The sequence below is a fragment of the Pavona decussata genome, unplaced genomic scaffold (genome assembly GCF_977016875.1).
Source record: "Pavona decussata unplaced genomic scaffold, jaPavDecu1.1 SCAFFOLD_6, whole genome shotgun sequence".
In the NCBI taxonomy this organism is placed as follows: domain Eukaryota; kingdom Metazoa; phylum Cnidaria; class Anthozoa; order Scleractinia; family Agariciidae; genus Pavona; species Pavona decussata.
This window is the reverse complement of record NW_028145430.1, coordinates 3442353-3459655: the sequence shown is the minus strand read 5'-3', so window position 1 is coordinate 3459655 and position 17303 is coordinate 3442353. Positions and strand designations below refer to the sequence as shown.

General features: G+C 39.6%; 2 protein-coding genes across 2 annotated transcripts; one reads left to right on the top strand and one right to left on the bottom strand.

The window, feature by feature from the left end:
* Nucleotides 1-1697: 1697 nt before the first annotated feature.
* LOC146489218 (uncharacterized) lies at nt 1698-14066 on the bottom strand. Its single transcript, XM_085107143.1, has 3 exons — nt 13932-14066; nt 3834-4084; nt 1698-3221 (listed from the first exon to the last, which is right to left on the bottom strand). Exons 2-3 carry the CDS (start codon nt 3904-3906, stop codon nt 1957-1959), a joined length of 1338 nt encoding a protein of 445 aa, XP_084963269.1. The 5' UTR covers nt 3907-4084; nt 13932-14066; the 3' UTR covers nt 1698-1956.
* Nucleotides 5960-11518, top strand: LOC146489219 (uncharacterized). Its single transcript, XM_085107152.1, has 2 exons — nt 5960-6893; nt 10918-11518. The coding sequence occupies exons 1-2, from the start codon at nt 6499-6501 to the stop codon at nt 11075-11077; spliced, it is 555 nt and encodes a 184-aa protein (XP_084963278.1). The 5' UTR covers nt 5960-6498; the 3' UTR covers nt 11078-11518.
* Nucleotides 14067-17303: the final 3237 nt, after the last annotated feature.

The window sequence follows — 17303 nt, the reverse complement described above, 5'->3', positions numbered from 1 at the left end:
GGAAGCTGATGGATAATCCAGGGATCTGCCAGGCTGCCTTAAAAATAGTAGAAGTAGTTTACATTTAGGCTGTATAGGGACAGTCATGTGAATCAGAAAAAACAAGACCTGGCACATCTAGCATTTTTCATGGAAAGTTTCGGCCTCTTTATGGTTCAGCACCACCTCACTAAAAGTCAAAAGTTCGTGTTCTCGTAAACAACCGAAATAACGACAAATAAACTATAACACATAGCAATAGCAATAACAGTGACAACAACAATATCATAATGATTATCGTAATCATGATCATGATACCATTAGAAAGTTTAGTACGTAATGTTGAAAATTTAAGTAAAGCATTTGTAGTTCGAGCAAAACAAATGCGACAAAATTTAGTACCATTCATATTTTGTTGAACACAATGTTGTTATAAGTAACTATACTGAATTGAACGGGGTGGTTAAACGGACGAATTCAACATGTCGATTCCACATTCAACATTTAGTTGAACATTGAAGGATTAAATTGGCTTTATGATCTGGCAAAGGAATCCAATATAGTGGATCACCCTTAGAAGAAAAGCAACATCGAACGATGTCGAATGAAAAGTTTGAACAAAGTCAAACATTTCCTTAACCAAAACCGACATGTTAATGTTCTATCCAACAGTGTCGATAGATGTTTTATCCAAATCCTGAAGACATTTGGCGACCCCTTTCAACATCACACTATAAAACTGTTAAGAATAGGAAAACGTTTTCCGCAGATAGAACTATAGAGAAACACGAGTTATAAGCGGCTGGTTCCATTACTGATATGAGTTCTCCGACAACTTCCCCAAGAATTGCCACTAATTTTGTAAAAGTAAACAATTTTTTTTATCCCCTATGTTAAATAACTCGGAAAATTTACCGTGTTTCCTCAATGTAGTAGGATTACGGCATTAACAACAATCCCAGCGCGTGCTGATCATCATCATCATCATCATCATCATCATCATCATCATCATCATCATCATCATCATCATTCATTCACTCATTCATTCATTCATTCATTCGACTGCGCGGATCCAGCGAGCAAATCTTTTTCAAGTTACGGGATTCGTAGCCAGACAACATGTTAACAAGTTGTTTCGCGCGTCTCCCAAGAGTCTCTGAATGTAAACCAGGCGAGAGGTGTTTGGTCGCCTGTGCTCCTTTTGACAGGAGGTGGTGTCCTTTCGGCATCTTAAAAATGTGGCCCAGAACAAGCAACTGACGCGACCTTACGAAGTTCATATTAAGGACGGTGCCTACTAATTCAAAGGTACTTATTTTTGTGCGGTTTACGAATATGCGGGAAAAGCAGATCTTAGCAAATGTCCTTGAAATCCAAAACGAAAACTGGGGGTAAATAAATGAAGAACCCTTGATGGAACAAATCCTGGCGTCGCTATCACGGTGTGTTCGTTTGATGCGCGTGCTCAGTAAAGGTTATTTTATACACACTAGTAAACGAGCGATTTGTTGATTGTAACATCATCTGAAGAGAACGTTCTTCACCCATTCCAAATGTTCAAGCCAAATAGATTTTTCTTCGCTTGATGTATAGCCATGCATGGTATTTTTTGTTATTGATGTGATAATCAGTTGGAATCCTTGTTTCAGAAGTGGGGTTCCCAAAGTATTTTTTCAGTGTACGGTTAAATATATAAAAGCATACAGTCAAATGATGTCTTAAGAAGAGAAGTGTTTTTATTTTTGACCAGTTTTAATTTGAGTGATTAACTAAAACAGACACAACAAACACATAAAAACGATGAAGTCTAAACCGATTACGTAAGTCAAATTGGCTACGGAAGTACGACCAGTTTATATAAGTAATCATGTAACGCAGTGAGAGCGTAATAATAGAAATCCAAAGGAAAGAGGGGTAAAATGATGTTCGACTGTCAACTAAAAATCACTCTCTCATGTTATCACTGCCGGCATCGAATCAGTGATCACTACTCATCGGTACAGCTATATCATGCTTCTTTTTGACGACTGTTACTTCACTGTCGGGCGAGTTGAATCGTACAGCGAAACCAGGGCCCTTGGAGAATACTCCCTTCAAACCGTCAACATTAATAGTATAACCTTGGCTGTTTCTCTCTGGTAGCGGGCTGGCATTAGGAGATGGACCCAAATATGCCGGCTGATAGATCGGAGCTGGCGGGCCCAAAACCAAAGGAGCCCTCAAAGGTGCTTCAGGAGTGCGCCATAGTTGTGGCCCTAAGTACTGAGGAACCTGGGCAGTGTTTTGTGCTCCTGCATTTCCGGCGTAACTTAGCTGTAACTGCTGTAGCATTGCTTGTTTAGTTTGAAACTCTCTCATTGCCTCAAGCTGTCTTTCTCGCTCGCTGATCGAGGCTTCAATTTGACCTTGTCTCTCTTGGAAGCTGGGCATCAGTGCTTGAAGTGCTTGATTCATTTGGTCCGATATAGCCACAGGTTTTATTTTCTGATTTTTATCTTGAAACTTCTCGTTCATTAGATGAAGCAGTTGTTGTTCTTCATCATTAATCACCTGGTTAGCGTTCCTCCCATCTTCCTTCTCGCCTTCTTCGTCTTCATCTTTTTCGTCATCATCATCATCACCATGTTCCTTTTGAGATAGTTTCGTATTATTACTGACTTGCTTATTTTTATTTTGTTCTTCATCAGGCCTATCTCTGCCGTTTGCAATACGTCCTTTAATCGCTGAATCACCTTTATAACCCGCTTGTGTTTGGCTATCGTTTCCTAGAGTGGACCGGTGCCTTGGGGGCTCATCCTCGTTTTCATCCAAATCAGAGTGGTCTGCATTCTTCATCAGTTTCTCTAATAACGCCTCATCATGTATTGCATTCCGAGAGGCTGTACCTTCTTCGGTGACTATTTCATCGAAATCCCCAGTAGGTTCACTTGCCGGATGTTTAATCCACGAGACCTTTGGAAAGCGGGCATTTGCTATTTGTTCTTGAGTATGATTTGTGAAAAATGGTAAAGGCATCTTGTTTACAGATCTGTCACTTGGGTGAAGCCTCTTTTGTCCTTTTGGTTCGTTTTTTAACGAGATATTCTTCACGAAGAGCTGCTGTTTCTTTCTTGTTCCTCCGGTGGTCAGTTTATCTTTTAGTTTCTTCCAGCCTGAATATAAAGCTGCATTGTCTTGTAATGTTTCCCTGCTTACGTTTTTTGACGCTCTCCCTCGCAATAGTTTTTTCAAGTCATGATATCCTGGAAAAGAAATTTTCAATTTAGCTTCAAGTTTTCTTCATTTTATTTCCGTTTACCATCCCCTCTTACGATGGTGTCTGGCTTCACTACTTCTCAGACATGACGTCAGAATGTTGACAACGTGTAAACAAACTGACTAGTTTGGAGTTTCAGCTATGTATCGCCGTTCAGTAAAGATCAGAAGAAGATCTACGATGGTGAGCCATTTGGATGGTCAGTGTACTTTGGTTTATCCGAAGATTGTGATCTCACATGCTTTCTTTAATGTAACGATTGTCTCTACCATGATTCTCTACGTTTAAATGAGTTCTGCCATCGATTCACAAAAAATAGAAAGGAAAAACAACACCTTGTTCTTTTAAGGGGCGTTCTTTATGTTTACACGAGTATAAGAGGGGGTTTGGTTAATTTGTGATTTCAAGAGCGGTAAATCTCACGGTGTGAAATAATCTCAAGGTGCCTTGATCCTCTCGTGTCAATCATATCATTTCTGCGCTTCATGATTAAACTTTTAGCTCGACACAATTATGGATAACTCATATGTCATTACTCTAACAGAACTGACAAATTGTAATCATAGTTACACCCGGAGAAGAAGAAAAAGAATTATACCTTTCTTCGTTCCCAGTCCTCTGGACGCATACAGTGCAAAGAAGATGATCATCAAAAGTATAAACAGTCGCATTGATGTTTTCAGTTATAATCGACAACTGGCTTTACATTTAGAGACCGAGCACAGTGTAAAGAGCATTTCAGAAGCACTGTTACGTATTCGTGTGCTTGTGAAGTTATTCATGCCCTCTTAACCATGACAGCCTGTTGACGGTCACCTGCGGACTGACCAAACGTTACCTGCTGTGTACCTCAGTCATGTCCAATACTCACCACTTGTTCGGGTCGTGAAAGTGCCTTTACGACTCGTACCAGTCGTACGAGCAAAGTGGTGAGTGTGACACTTTTAATGAAAATAACATGACGTTTGATTTGGTAAAACTGCATCTCATTAAAGGAGGTCCTGGCCTGCCAAATTCGTACGAATCGTACGACTCGTTCAAGTGGTGAAACTGCATCTCATTAAAGGAGGTCCTGGCCTGGAAGATTCGTACGAGTCGTACGACTCGTTCAAGTGGTGAAACTGCATCTCATTAAGTAAGGATTCTTTAATCCATGAGCCGAACCAAGCGCAGTACACATGAATATATCTCGTTCTTTAATCCATGAACCGAAACAAGCACGCTACACATGAAAATACCTCGTTCTTTAATCCATGAGCCGAAACAAGCGCACTACACATGAATATATCTCGTTCTTTAATCCATGAACCGAACCAAGCGCAGTACACATGAATATATCTCGTTCTTCAATCCATGAACCGAAACAAGCGCACTACACATGAATATATCTCGTTCTTTAATCCATGAACCGAAACAAGCACGCCACACATGAATATATCTCGTTCCTCAATCCACTGAACCGAAACAACCGCGCTACACGTGTATATAACTCGTTCTTTAATCCATGAACCGAAACAAGCACGCTACGCATGAATGTATCTCGTTCTCGTTCTATCAGCGTGAGCGACCAAATGATGCGTTTCTCGTTGAAACAGAAAATGAACTAGAAGTGAACAAAATTTAAACTAGGGGCTGATGCTGTAAAATACAACAAATATATGTTTTCTTCGTTCTTTAGTGTGAGAAACTAAATGATGCGTTTCTTACAAAACAAAACCTTACAATCGACTGGCACTAGGAAACGTGTTTTCCTGACGACTAATGCAGAATACTATAGATTAAAATTAGTATTTTGTGGAAAAAGTAGACTGTGCGGTAGTATTGGTCAATAACTTTAGTGGCATTTGGTGGCTCCTAAAGGAGTCGTTGTGAGAGATCATTTTGTAATGACTCTCTTTTACTTCGGTAACCCATCGAGGTACAGAAGTTTGTTGTAGTCTACGTCAAAGTAGAACCACAGATGGCTTTTCTGCTCGGCATTGTTGAGGACAAAATCTACTTGTCTTGCCCTCTTTTCTGCTTTAACTGTTGAGTCCGCCCAGTGCTGCGCCAGCATTATCCATCTTCTGATAAGGGTTGGCTCACAACCGTTGCCGATGAGAAAAAGAACCAACTTGAAGGTTTCGGTGTCACCCATGGGTTTTCTCCAGCATATGAGCCGCATTTCCTTTGGTCACGATTTTAAAGGAAAGAATGCGTCCCCGTCAATTACTCTCGTCAACTGCCTCCTTTCCTCCACTACTTCTGCTCGTGACAGTAAACAAGTTTCTTCTCGATACAGACGAAACGTTGCCATCACGCGTCCTTTTGAAAAGTGCTCTATGAAAGCTGCAATCCTGCATCATGGTTTAAATACCCTCAATTACAATTTTGTCACCTTCTCTCGACAGAAAGGTTGATTGTTTGGATCAACAGTTATTCAATGTAATCGCACTAGCTGTTGTTGGTTAATTTGCCGCAAACAATCGGCTCGAGTCTATTCAACCGGTTCCCATCAACACTATCATATCTACCAGTCGTTCGATTTGCTGTTAGGTTGGCATAAGACGGAGTTGTTTTAATCCGCTTTATCAGCGCGCTGGCCGATTTAAATTCCTTATTCCTTTTTTAAATGCCTTATTAAAAAAAGAAACCTCTGAATTTCGATCATTTCCTTTGCTTCATTGTTCTTTCCTTTTATTTTTAAATAAACAAAGGACTCGCGTTGCTCGGTTGTCAATAGTTGACAGCAAACACCTCCAATGTCTTAAAATGATTTCTAATTTCATCTCATCTTTCTATTGGTCAAGTTCGATTCCTTCCCTGTGTCGGAAACAGGAAGCGCTTCAGTTTACGCGGAACCACAAAACATAAATTGAAGTATGGAACAGAAATAAATATCAACGAAAACAGAAGGTAACGATAGAGGCAATGAAGTAAAGAAGAAATGAATGTGTGTTTGTCTTACGGCTTGTTTTAAATACTGGCACAACACAAGACGTTCTCAACATGTCAACGACAGTTAGACTTAGACTGAATTACGGCCATTTATTTCGTGTCGGGTTTGTGTTTCAAACCATTAGCGAGATATTCCTGAGCCTTACCAGTTTTGCTTCCGTTGTAAAACAGTATATTTATGGAACCACCCCTCAGCAATCAGCAAAAATGTTGAAGCCTTTACTGCCGAAACTCGTAGTCTGTTATTCTTAAATCCGAATATCGTGGCGTTTAGTGAACGCGAGTTTCAAGAATTCCATGATTTTACCCTGAGCTGTGGACAACCAATGGGAACTGTACTGGTTAGTGAAAGAGTAAAATGTAGAAAATGTGACAAAACCTTGGTTTTAGAGAAAACAAGTCATCCAGGGGTCATCTACCACACATATCGTGGGACTTACATGGGGAGCCGCCTTACCAAACATTGTCGAACATGCCAGATACACGAACACTACGGCCAATGGTCAATCCAAGGTCAAAAGTACTTTGATGCTACTACATTGAAACTGCCATTTCTGCTTTCTACAGAAGATACTGCGTTTGATATGACATTGTTGAGCGAATGTTCTAACTTGTTATGGATCGGGGCCGTTCCTTTCTCCACTTTTGCCACTGACTACAGAAGGCCCACGAACGAGGCAGATGCTGAAAGTGAGACGCCTAAGACGAAGAGAAGAAAACGGTAGGACTAATTATTTACTTTCATGCATTTAATTTATGCAACGAGCGCTTACCAATGACTTTGCTACAAAATCGTTTCGCTACAGTGCAGTTTAGTCGATTCGATCGCTTCGTTTTAAAATTGACATATTCTCTAATATCTAAACTCAGCACTTTGCTTCTCATTCAAACGCTGTGAAACGTAGAAACAGCTAAGGTAATTTTTCACCTGAACTCACTTTAAGAACGAGAAATAATCACATTTTCTTACTCAAGGGACTGTTCATTTTTTATGAGCATGGGGGGGCTGGTGGGATTTAGGGGGGCCACGAGAAAAAATGGCAATAAAGGGGGGGGGGGGGGGGGGCTACCAAAAAAAATTGAGTGAAAGAGGGGGGAGGGGGGTCACCAGCAATAATTGGGTAGTAGGGGAAATTGAAAGTGGCTCAACACAGAGACAGATGAAGAAATTGAATATTGTTAGATGATAAAAATTGACAAAGATGAAACATATTTACAACGCAATTATTTGGGGTTAAAATAGTTAAAGGAATTTTATTTGGTGTTTGGACTTATTACAAATTATATTTTGGTTTGGGGAATATCAGAAAAAGACCAGTTAACTCGTTATGCAGCTCTCTAGAAATAATACCTCGTGGTTCGACTTAGATGTTCTCAATGTGTGGTTAATGTATAAATTCTCCTGTCATGAATTCGGTATGAGTAGCTGTATGTTTCCGCGGAAGCACTTGTGATCGTACAGATATTTTCAATTAAGTTTCCTACAAAAGATAACACCTTGTTTACCTTACTTTATAAGTTTTTCCTCAACTTGACCTTTCGACGGTTTATTCCAGGCAATTGTTACTGTTCTTATTTTTAGTCAATTTTGGTAGATTTTCTTAGGTTCTTTAACCGAATTCATGGTAGTTGATGTTCATTTTAAAGATAAATATATCTAAATAATATCTGTTATTTTAGGGTGTTTTTGAAAGTAAATACTATGGTCTTAGGGTGATTGTGAAGATAAATATCCTTTGTTGTAATTCTGCTATTAGCCACGTACTGAATGTATAATTCGAACTTTAGATTTTGTTGACCACGTACTCATTTAATTTATGGAAACTTTTAACCAATCATCTTCGACGAAGAAGGCTAACACCGTCAACGAATCGACTTCTTGTTCAATTTTTAAACAACAACTTTTACTGTTTTTCAGATTATCTTTGTGAAACCTTATTGTATAAGTCTGAACCTTGTAATTTTTATATTGGTCTCCTTGCTTTGTATTGACTGGACAACTCAAGTTTCATGGTGATATTTCTCTAGAAAGATGTCTTTGACTTGACTAATAGATCGAAGGCACGGATGCAAATAAGTTTCTTTCAGCCAATCACAGAAGGGTTCCGTAAGATTTAGTTTGCGTTAAGCAGATGGTTGTCGAGTCAGTATAAAAATGGGTGCCATCTAGTTTTAGCAGAGAAGTGATTGTTGAGCAGAGTAAGCTGAACTTATGTCAGAATAATAAAGAAGAGCAACTGAAAAAGCTGTTGGATCTTTGTTGAGGCGAACCCGGCTAATCCTCCCGAAAAAGTTTCTTCAACAATATTATTTCAATTTTATTTAATACGATTTTCCTAACCACTTTTAATTCGTTTACATACTGAGGTCGAAATCTGCATTTCATATTAACAACAACTGAGGAAATGAAGCATATCTGTTGGAAAAGCAATAATGAATATAAACTGAAGTAGACACCTATGTTTGTACAAGTTCAAATTAATATAAAAACGTAACAGTCTCACTATTGAATCATCCGTGGGGGAGTAGTTTTCTACAAAGTGGTTGTACTCAGAACTATATCAATAGATTGTTTGATGTACTGTTTAATAGTACTCACTTTTATAAAGACTGTTGATTAGTAAATTATTTGAACCCAGGAGTATCAGTAGACTCAGTAGTATGCCTAGTGTGAACATCCAGGTAGTTTTTAATAATAGAACTGTTGTTGGTGACTTCAGTTGACGGTACATCTGAGCCGTAGGCTATCTTCAGAAAAGCTTGTAACTGTCATTTTTAATAGCTGTACTTTAATATCCAGGCGAACCCCTTTGAAGATCAGCAATGGCGGAAGAAAAAGCACAATGAGGAGGTTGAACAACTACATGAGGCGTGCCATGCGAGAGAGTAGAATGTCCGCCCTGGTTCTAATGCATATCAAATATGATACGCCTGTCAATCTTGACGAGATAGTCAATTTGTTTCGAAGGCCTACACCCGAGAATGATGCAGTTTACCAGCTTGGTGTATGACTATCAGCAGATCGAATAGCTATCAGAACTTGACAGGGCGCGGAATGTACATTGAACTTTCTTGTTTAAGTTGAGACAATAATGCCGCAGAAATGATGTATATAGCTTAAAAAGCTGCTGTAAAACAAATTTGTGATTTGCCTAAAATGGGTCTCAAAATGCAGGAAATGAGGTTTCTGGGAACCTAGATTTTCAAAAATTTCCGGGGGAGCATGCCCCCGCACCCCCCTAGTAAGAGCGCCTCCGGCGCTCAACAAACACCCCTATCTAACCCTTACCTACGCGCCTGATATCTGTGTGTCCGCTGTTTTTTTTTTCTGTTTAATATGACTCGTAATCGTTGATTTGTATGCTTCGATCCGTATTTTGTTAGTCAGATCTGTACGTGTATTAATTGTTTCCACTCGAAGGGGATTAATTTCACGTTAAACATTTGCTTGATTAATTTTTATAGTTCCTCTAAGAATCTAAATGGAAATTTAGGGTTTGCCGTTGCCGTAAACGTGTTGCTATCTATAAAACGTTTTGTTTTAAACAAGGGAAATCTTTACCTAAGCAGAGAACGGTAACTTTTTAATAGTACTGTAAAGAAATCACAGTAACAATTACGTTTATCTTTGATATAAAAAGTACATAAGCGTTTTGCTAAAGTTAGGAGTATGATTTGTTTCTGGTTGGGCGGAAGGGGGGGGGGGGGGGTCATCAGAAAAAAATAGTTTCTGCTTGGGGGGGGGGCATGTGGAAAAAAATTGCATGCTAGGGGGGGGGGGTCATACAGTTTCGTAGTGGCAATTAACCAAATCCCACCAGCCCCCCTATGCTCATAAAAAATGAACGGTCCCTAATGGTGTAGCGAAACGAACGTGTAGCGAAACGACTTGCTGTTTCAATAAACTGAGTTTCAATCCGCTTTTCTACCGACAATTCTTTAGAACAGAGAACTTGAATTTTTTTAGTGCGATACCCTGGATACCAGATCTAGATAAAAGTGCGACAAAATTTCTAACGAAAATTGTGCCATATGCTTTTGTTGTTGCACCGTTGCTTTAATGCATCAGTCAATTCCAGCTGTGCCCATCCCCCCCCCCACCCCCGGCAATAGTGGGGCATTTTCCCACACTGTCCATCCCGGGGGTCGGGCATTATCCTTCCACCCAATTACCCCAGGGCATTTGACCATCTCACTTTTTTCACCCTCCAGCATTGTCGCCCCCTTAATGACAAATTCATCGAAAAATACAGTATGTTTCTTATTGAATTTGTCTAGATAGGGCATATAATGGGACGTAGAGCTGTAGAATGACCTATTTTTGTACTAACTACGGGAAACAAGACCCCGCTAGGACTTAATTTGGCCTGAATTAGCTTAGATTTTACTGAAAGTAAGACGAGAAACGAAGAAAATAAAACATTTTTGACATGTTTGAGCCACCACCCCAGGGCATTTGAACAACTATTTTGTCCCGGCGTTGGGGCATTTGCCAGTTTATTTTGAAAAAAACCTAGGATGGGCACTGTTGGAATTGACTGGTGCATAAAAGGTACAGGTACAAACCATAATTGAGACAAATTAACCCACCCTATTTGTTACCTGGTAAGTGACCAATGACATGTATATATAACCCTTGAGCCCTGTAAAAGGGGGTCCAATTTTGTTTTTAAATGTTTATAAGGTATGCAGCATCTTTGAAATGGTTATATATCATTCAAACAACCTTTATGCTACCTCAACAGAGACACTGCAGAAGATCTGAGACAAATGTTAAGACAACGGCTTGTCATGGATAGACGAAGATTAGAAGAAGGCTTTCTTCTTTTGGCTTCCATCGAGGCAATACAAAAGCACAACCTTCCTTTATCAACCCTACCAAGTGATAAAAAAAACAATGATTGAGCTGGTGACTAAGGAGTACAGTGAAGCTTTTGTGAAAAAGTGGGGTGGTATGTATATGCATTTGATCCCTTACATCATTGTTGTTCATTATTTCCCCTTTTTTGTGTTATAGCCCTCTGTAAATCACATGATGATTTGTTACTGTAATGACTTATGCCAGGGAATGAATAGAGTATGGCTGAATGGGCTTTAGGCTCTTTTTTTTTCCAGTCTGTTTGGATGGCTAAAGTTTTTAGTTCAACTATAGGACTTTTAATGCAACCAAAACACCGGTTCACATTAAATGACACCATCAATTTCTTATTCCACTCAGATACAAATTTCATCATTTATTGTTACTGTAACTGTTCTTAAATGCCATTGTTTATTAAACATTATTTATTATCAATATGTACACTATTATAGTGGTGACCTTAAATTTAAAGGGACGACAAACTCGAAAACAAAAGGTTGCAATGCATCCCATCATTTCAAAGCCATTACCCCAAAACACATGAATATTAATAACATTACTTATTATTAAATCCCCAGTCTCTGATAATGCATTGCCACATTCTGATAGGTAATTCTTGATTTTCAGCTCATATACATGTTCCTTATATCTAAAGTAGAAAATAATTGCCCTAGGCGTTGCTAAGCTAATTTTGCCTTTGGTGGAAGGGAAATTAAAGTTACTTTGGAACATGGAAATTAAGAGAAACGCCGGACAATGCCACCTCAATAACAACAATAGATTAAATCCACAAAGCTTGGTTAACACTTTATAAATTACCTGCATTCATTGATGGCACATATATCTCAGTTTCCTTTAAAAACAGAAAAATTACACAGGCCTACTGTACTATTTACAATTTAGATCATGTAACAACAACAACAATATCAATGGGTTACCTCAAAATATTTCAGGATAGCTAACAAATCCTTAACCACTATTTGGTTTTCTGAAACAGATTAAGGAAATTTCATAAGAAGGGCGTAATGCCAGCTAACCTTAAATCACCCCACAACAACCTAAATTCCGCCTACATCCACTAAAATTAAAAGTTACGTTCCACGCAAGTTACCTTCAATTCTACAATTATCACGCACCTAACTTTAAGCTTAATTAACTAGCTAATGAAATTTTGCTTTCTTCATACTTATAACAATTACGCCGTATCAATATCTTACCTCCGAAACATTTTTCTGCAGCATAATGACTTCAAGAAACCGCCATATTGGCGAACTACGTACCTTTATAAACACTCGCACCAGGTTCCCTCGTCATAAGGTGGCACGGGCATGTTGATGTTAATCGTTCCCACAAATGCCAAATACAACCGCATTAAATGTTTACCACTCGTAAACCCGAAAGCCACAACAGATTGCCCGGCAATTTTACCTAAACTAAATTGGGGATATTTTCTAACACTGCCAAAGCGTGCGTTCTCCAATCAACATTTCTTTGTCGACTCGATGATGCTTGTGTCCGCGCGTACTGTTCGACTACAACCGTCATTGCGACGTCCCTAAATCGACAAATCGTGCAGGATATCCCAAGTCTGACGCCATAAATAGATGAATTATTACACTCGCAAACAATGTCTGAGTCCACCTGTACAACTACACAACCGATTCCGGTACTGGCTACGGCCCTTCGTCCTTGCAAACACGGGCTGATATTTTCTATTAAGGTCTCCCTAATGTAATGCATTTTTCCACTCGACCGATTTGTTTTGTCGACTCGACAATGCTTCTGTCCACCCGTACGACTCGTACGAGTCGACAACTGATTGTAAGGGCCCTACAGCCTTACAAACACGGACTGATATTTTCTAAGTCTCTCTAATGAGATGCATTTTTCGACTCGACAATTTACTTTGTCGGCTCGAAAATGCTTCTGTCCACCCGTACGACTCGTACGAGTCGACAACTGATTGCAAGGGCCCCACGGCCTTACAAACACGGACTGATATTTTCTAAGTCTCTCTAATGAGATGCATTTTTCGACTCGACAATTTACTTTGTCGACTCGGCAAAGCTTCTGTCCACTCGTACGACTCGTACGAGTCGACAACAGATTCCTAGGGCCCTCAGCCTTACAAACACGGACTGATATTTTCTAAGTCTCCCTAATGAGATGCATTTTTCGAATCGACAATTTACTTTGTCGACTCGACAAGGCTTCTGTCCACCCGTACGACTCGTACGAGTCAACAACTGATTGCTAGGACCCTATAGCTTTACAAACACGGACTGATATTTCCTAAGTCTCTCTAATGAGATGCATTTTTCGACTCGGCAATTTACTTTGTCGACTCGACAAAGCTTCTGTCCACCCGTACGACTCGTACGAGTCGACAACTGATTGCAAGGGCCCTACAGCCTTACAAACACGGACTGATATTTTCTAAGTCTCCCTAATGAGATGCATTTTTCGACTCGACAATGTACTTTGTCGACTCGACCACCCGTACGACTCGTACGAGTCGACAACTGATTGCTAGGGCCTTACAGCCTTACAAACACGGACTGATATTTTCTAAGTCTCCCTAATGAGATGCATTTTTCGACTCGACAATTTACCTTGTCGACTTGAAAATGCTTCTGTCCACCCGTTCGACTCGTACGAGTCGACAACTGATTGCTAGGGCCCTACAGCCTTACAAACACGGACTGATATTTTCTAAGTCTCCCTAATGAGAAGCACCCCTAAAAATTAAAAGCAACATCATGTAATTCCACGAAAATGTAACTACTTCACCACTTGCACTAAACAGCTGACCAGTGGAACAATTGTTCCACGACTCGTACGAGTCGTAAAGGCACTTTCACGACCCGAACAAGTGGTGAGTATTGGACAACCCTCGTGTACCTTGGCACCAAACCAGTGCCATGTCCAGCCCGATAAGTGGATTAATTGTGTCCATAAAAAATGCGCTGATCTGATTGGTTCTTAGCAGCCATTGTTTATTGCTTAATTTGGCTATTGCAGCTCCCAAAACTGTCCAATTTGACCTGTCCGATTACAAGCTGCTTGTAATCAGACAGCTCAAATCAGACAGTTAGCCAATGAAATTTAACTACCTAGCCCATGTTAACTAATCAAAATCGGGGAAAAAATCTTGAATGAGCAGGTTGCCAGCTAACTAAAAATACTTATTCAGCGCATTGACCATAAAATGTTCTAATGCGCTTTACAGTGAAAAGTCATTCGAAGGCTTTCCTAAATAAAAAAAGTCTGAAGTGAGACTTGTAGTAGAGCGAATGACCAAAGGAAATTCGTTCATAATTTAGGAGCGGCAAACATATCTGCGCGATCATCAAGAGTTTTATACGACCTTGTTCGAGGGTGCTGAAGTAACATTCCATCGTAAGTGCTGCGAAGTCCTATTATCATTACTAATCAGTAAAAGCGTGCAGTGGACTTTTGTTAACCAGTGCAAGGAAATCATAGGCACTTAAAATAAATTTTAAGGTCAAAGGATTATCGGATGGAAACTAGCGGCCGAACTTGATTGCTTCACTGTGCCTTGCCGCTTCCTCAGTTAAACAAACCCCATCGTTCTTTATGGTCTATTGTTAGCCCGAATAAATGCTGGTTCAGATAAGTTTTGGGGAAACAGCCTTTTTAATCTTGCCACCCCGTTATTGTGCGTCCTCGTTTTTTTGTTCGGATAGACGGTATTTCGCTAAATTTTCTGTTCAAATCACATTAGTGGTGATAGAGCTTGAAAGGACCTCCAAGGAATTATCAAATAAGTTCATTCTAAGGGAAACTATTGCACGAATTTCTCGATGCAAATACGATAAACGTTTTTGCAAACTCTCAACTGGAACCATCGTCGAAATATTCTCTTTAAGTATTCACTTTTTGACTACCTTGACTTACTTTAGCTATGAACGACATAACTAGAAGAAGCACTAGAAACACCCCAGAGGTATAGGCATATGCACTGGATTTTTGTGATGAAGAATCATCTGCAAAAGCGAGGAAGAAAAATGGCGAGTTGAGGGTTGTGCGTTCTTTGCATGACAAACGAAAACTTTGAAATATTGGCGCCCGAATGATGTTCGGGAAATCAGTCGCGTAGTCTGAAACTGGTGCAATTTTTTCACGACATCCACTGATTTCATTCTTCCGCGATAAAAACATAGGTTACTTTCTAGTCACAAGGGCACTCAAAATTCGACGACCAACCCGGTAGTTTTAAATACGCGTGCGAATGATGCGAAACTTGTCCTTTCATTCGCACGGCGAATAAAATTTCGGGAACCAAACGATCTATTAAAATCACTTAGCTGATCGTTTTACATTCACCTCTGCAAATGTTACCTGTTGCATAAAATGCACTGTATGGAAAAAGTTAACATTGATGTGACGGGAAGGAGACTAGGCGACCGATTTGGCGAAAGTCTTCAAGACGAAAAAATGAGATGTATCCAAACCAGTCGCTCGACACTTTAACCTGCTCAACCATTCTCACAAACACATGACAGTCCATGGCAGTCTACATCATGGTACAGAGAGCCGCAGAAGTTTAAAGCAAAAATTCCTTTCAAATTGGCACTCATCTACGGAATCAATTTGTTTCAGTAATCTATTTATTTTCCATGTTACCATGTTCCCACCAATAGCGAAGCTCCATTGCACATTATATAGACTACACACAACTCCCGATATCGAAGGCAGGGGAGGGGTCCGCCGGGGATGGAGCCCATTTCACTCTCTGTAGTATGCTGAAGGGTGGCGAATTTTAAGGTGGCCGAACACAGTTTGCGCGCGCTTTACAGATTCTGTTAGTGATGCTATTAAGCGCGCGCTAGGGTTGTGGTAAGCAAATACTATTGATCCCTCGATTTTATACCAAATGGATCACAAAGGTAAGTTTTGTTCTTAAAATGACTCAGTTTATCGTTTGCGAATCCTTCTTCATTTATCGCCGAACAAAGAAAGTGAGTTCGCAGTGAGCTAAGCCTTTTTGTACGCTTTTCATCTTTGCTGAGAAAACCAAATTAAAATCTACGCATGCGCATTTGAGCAAAAATTTGTGACTGGTTGTTTTTATGGAAATGAACTGTTTTCTAAGGAACCGCTCGTTAGAATTTCGTGAAATTTGACAAAACAGTAGGTTTTTAAAAGCGTAACTCGCCTACAAACAAAAAACAAAATCTAACAGAGGGTTACCTCAAAAAACATTGAAGCGCAAAACCAACATTTGCAGGAGATCTCTCTGTTAAAATAACATGAAAGTAGCATCGCTATGTCAGTATTTTGTGAGTTTTTCTGGATACAAAAAATGGAAAAAATCTAACGAGTGCATTTTCTAAAACTTAAGGAAAACCATTATTTGTGGACGGTTAATAGCTTGCTGCGTTGCCATGGCAACGTCAACTTGCTCAACAAGAAGTATCAAAATTTATTCCTTCTTTGTTAATCTTGCACCATGCTAATTTCGGGTTCTCAGAAGTACGTAGTTTTCAAATAATGTTTACCAACACCTGTATACTAGAAAACTGTGTTCGGCCACCTTAAGGCGTTCTTAAAATAGTCTGTGGACAGAAAGGGTGGGAATTAAAACATATCATAAAGGATATCAGAAAATGAGCACAAATTCCTGGTAGAAATCGCAATGCAAAGATTAATGTGAACAGTCCTTCCGAGCCCATAACTTAGTTAGCAGGTGACATCAAGAGAGGGTGATCTCTTAGTGATATTGTCTTTGGCATATCTTTGAAAGGGGTACAATTTTTATGCATGTAAAAGGATGTTCTATTTCGTTAGAAGTTAGTCTGTAAATGGATAAGGGTTGAACCCGAGCACACTCCGAGTGATCCACAAGTGTTGGGACGACTCTCTTCAAACGAACAGAATACAAGAGAGGGGAAGCCGAATATGATTGGCTCATAACAGTTAGACTGAATTCTATATGGGAAACTCTTCAGCATCCAATGATATACAACAAAGATGTCGAGGAAACAGAACGCTCTGAAATATTTCAAAAACTCATTAATACTTCATAAGCCCATTTATCTATCATATGGTCGATAAATAATAATACATCATTCTCATTCATTCACTAGGCTTGAAATATACTATCACATTTATTTCATATAACACACGTTCGACATTCAAATCCTAGCAGTATATTTGTCCCATGAACCTAGTTTAATGGCCTTAGCTCCCACGAGTCTCCTGTAGCTCAGTGGTACAGCATCCGAACTAGTAATCGGAAGGTCATAGGTT